This window comes from Coenobita brevimanus, chromosome 78 (assembly GCF_032717465.1).
Source record: "Coenobita brevimanus isolate Jiangsu-jjx chromosome 78, ASM3271746v2, whole genome shotgun sequence".
Taxonomy (NCBI): Eukaryota; Metazoa; Arthropoda; class Malacostraca; order Decapoda; family Coenobitidae; genus Coenobita; species Coenobita brevimanus.
Window position 1 is genome coordinate 26,714,035 of NC_137031.1, and position 3,503 is coordinate 26,717,537.

Below are 3,503 nucleotides of genomic sequence, written 5' to 3' on the forward strand. Positions count from 1 at the left end.
AATAATTTTCTGTTCATACGGTTTTTTCAGGTCTGGAGGAGTTCAGTCAAGGGCAGTATTCTCGGTTAAGGAAGCTCCCTAACACCGTTTCCCATGCGACTTATTTTGTGTATTATACATTACTGTCCTATCCGGTGGTCCATAAACCCTTCCAATATCGCCATACTCTGTATGGATAACGTGCTAAAGTATATTACGCAGCCATATCCAAAAAATAAATCACTAAGGAAGAGGTGTTAGGGAGATTCCTTATGAGTCCAAGGTTCGTATTCTCGGCAGTTAAGACAGCTCCCTAACACCTCTTTCTCACAGTTTTATTTTTCAGAATGACTTAAGTAACAGGAAGGCAAGGTGTATTCAGCAAAATATATCGCTTAGGAACAGTTGTTAGGGAGTACCTTACCCGACGAGAAGGCAGCCCAAGCCTCCCTTAACCCCTTCAGCCCGAGAAATCCCTCTAAGCTGAGAATAACCGTCTGAAAATCGCAAAAATGTGAAGAAATCCAACACAAGTGAAATTAATTAGTATCTTACCTGTCTGGTCTACCTCGCACATACCTGTAAATAATTATATATATTTTATTTACATTATTTATATAGAAATTTATATATACATCTATAGGGCAATAATTTATATAGATTGTACTATTAAAAGCTGGGAGTTTGGTATAGCCCGTTAGTTATACCGTTACCGTTACCGTTGATTGCACCGTTACCGTTGATCGCACCGTTACCGTTGATTACTCGATTACCGTTACCGTTGATCGCACCGTTACCGTTTATTGCAACGTTACCGTTGATTACTCGATTACCGTTACCGTTTGTGTAGCCGTTACCGTTGGTTACTCCGTTACCGTTGATTGCACCGTTGTCATTTGTATACCCATTTGTGTAGCCGTTGCCGTTGACAGCTCCATTACCGTTGATTGCCCCGTTACCGTTTGTGTAACCGTTGGTGTAGCCGTTTCCGTTGCCATTAACGTTGATTAGGCCGTTTCTGTTGACACCGTTGCCATTGATGGCTCCGTTACTGTTGCGACGCCCGTAACTGTAACCATTACCGTTGATACCGTTACCATTCACACCATTTCCATAGCCATTACCGTTGATACCGTTACCATTGATCCCGTTACCGTTGATCCCGTTACCGTTAATACCGTTGATACCGTTACCATTTACACCATTACCATAACCATTTCCGTTTATGCCGTTACCGTTTATACCGTTACCATTCACACCATAACCGTTACCATTGATGCCGATACCGTTGACACCGTTACCGTTGAAGTTTCCATAACCATTACCGTTTATTCTATTGCCGTTAATACCGTTGAAAACGACACCATTTACACCATTACCATAACCGTTACCGCTGACACCGTTACCGTTGATACCGTTACCGCTGACACCGTTACCGCTGACACCTTTACCGTTGACGCCGTTACCGTTGACACCGTTACCGTTGACACCGTTACCATTGATTCCGATACCGTTGACACCGTTACCGTTGACACCGTTACCATTGATGCCGTTACCGTTGACACCGTTACCGTTGACACCGTTGCCGTTGACGAGTCCAATATTGGCGTTGAGACCATAGAAACTGGGAGCGGTGGCACAGTCGAAGTTGTACCACCAGTCACACACAAAGTACTGTTGGTTGAAAACAGTACCGTTGGGACAAAGGAAGGAATCCATACGTCCATCAGCTTGGCAGATGTGGAAGACCTGTGGAGATAGTAGTAGTAGTAGTAGTAGTAGTAGTAGTATTGGTGGTGGTGGTGGTGGTGGTGGTAGTAATAGTGTGGAAAACCTATGGAAATAGTGTAGTAGTAGTAGTAGTAGTAGTAGTAGTGTGGAAGACCTGTGTTGACAGTAGTAGTAGTAGCAGTAGTGGTGGTGGTGGTGATGGTGGTAGTGGAGGTGGTGGTAGTAGTAGTAACAGTGTGGAAGACCTGTAGAAATAGTGTAGTAATAGTCACAGTAGTAGTAACGGTGGTTGTGGTGGTGGTAGTGGTGGAACTAGTAGTAGTAGTAGTAGTAGTACTAGTAGTATTAGTAGTAGTAGTAGTAGTAGTAGTGGTAGAACTATAATTGTAGTAGTAGTAGTAGTAGTGGTAGAACTATAAATGTAGTAGTAGTAGTAGTAGCAGTAGTAGTAGTAGTAGTAGTAGTAGTAGTAGAACTATAAATGTAGTAGTAGCAGTAGTAGTGGGAGGAGCAGGAGGAGATAAAGAACAAGAACAAGAAATAGTAGTAACAGTAGTATTAGAGGCAGTAGTAGTAGTAACAGCAGCAGCAGTAGTAGTAGTATGGAAGATGAAGAAGAAGAAGAAGGAGAAGGAAGAGAAGAAGAGAGAGGAGAATAAGTAGTAGTAATAGTAGCAGACTAGTAGTGGTAGTGGAAGAAGAAAAAGAAGTATTAGTAGTAGTAGAAATCGGTAAGGAAGAAGCCCCAGTCATCACCTTCGGCATACCGGAAGATGGCATTAAGAGGTAATTAGGTAGGTCAGGGAGATCGACCGTACTGTTTAGAAATCAAGGCTGAAGATGCAAGAGAAAGTTGATATATAAATGTCATGACTGCGAACTCTCTGCATGATTTTAAGATTAGTGTAAGTCGTGGATGAGACGCAGTTTTCACCAAGGGGAGGCTGATTTAAGGCCAAAGTGTGAGAGAAGGGGATGTTTTTTAGTAAGTTTGCTCATTTCTTTCATTTTCAATGCCCGAAGACTTAAGGCTATGTTGGAAAGTTGTTTTATTTTGTGATCTATTTGTAGATTTCACCAAAGAGAGCATTGTTTGTGGCCAAAATGAGGGAGAACGGAATGTCTTTAAGTAAGTTAGCTCACTTCTTTCACATCCCAATGATCAAGGACTTCAGAATGTATTGGAAAATACTTTTGGTGTAATTTGTGGGGTCATTTTGAACTCAGGTGGAACTGGACATAAGGCAGTTTTTGGTGTCTTCATCTCAAAATCTGTCCTATGAGAGGCAAAATGCTAACTCATAGAAGCAGATCTTCATCTGAATGCAAGCTTCTCTAACCACAACGTATAGGAGTGAAACCTGCTAATTATTACCCCCATGATGAGAAGCAAACGTCCTACATCCCAGATAGTTATTAAAATTGGATGATATTTTTGCTTTCCTTCTCGTGATAGCTTATTATATCCTAACCTACCCTGAGTGTAATGTCAGCTTGGTATTCATGGACCTGTGTATTGGTGTAGCTAACCCGGGTGTAATGAAGGAACTGGCTAAATATACACACCCTAGACAGTAAGCATAATAGTGTACCCTCATGCTACACCCAGATTGCAGGGCATTGTTGGTGTAGGAAAACTGGAAATGGTGTCGGGAGAGGTGTATTGGCGCTCCTATACCCAGTGTAGTGAAAAGGCTAACTAAGTACCATGAAGAACTCCCATAAGTATATAGTACCATGAAGTGCACAATGGTATCGTGAAGGGGGTCTAGCTTAAGATACTACCATGAAAA

General features: G+C 42.0%; 1 protein-coding gene across 1 annotated transcript in view; it reads right to left on the bottom strand.

The window, feature by feature from the left end:
• Positions 1–648: 648 nt before the first annotated feature.
• Positions 649–3,503, bottom strand: part of LOC145408771 (uncharacterized) — a 159,209-nt gene continuing 156,354 nt past the window's right edge. Inside the window, exon 12 of the mRNA XM_080279422.1 lies at positions 649–1,728. Coding sequence (XP_080135548.1) covers positions 649–1,728 — 1,080 coding nt within the window. The remainder of the gene's footprint in view (positions 1,729–3,503) is intronic.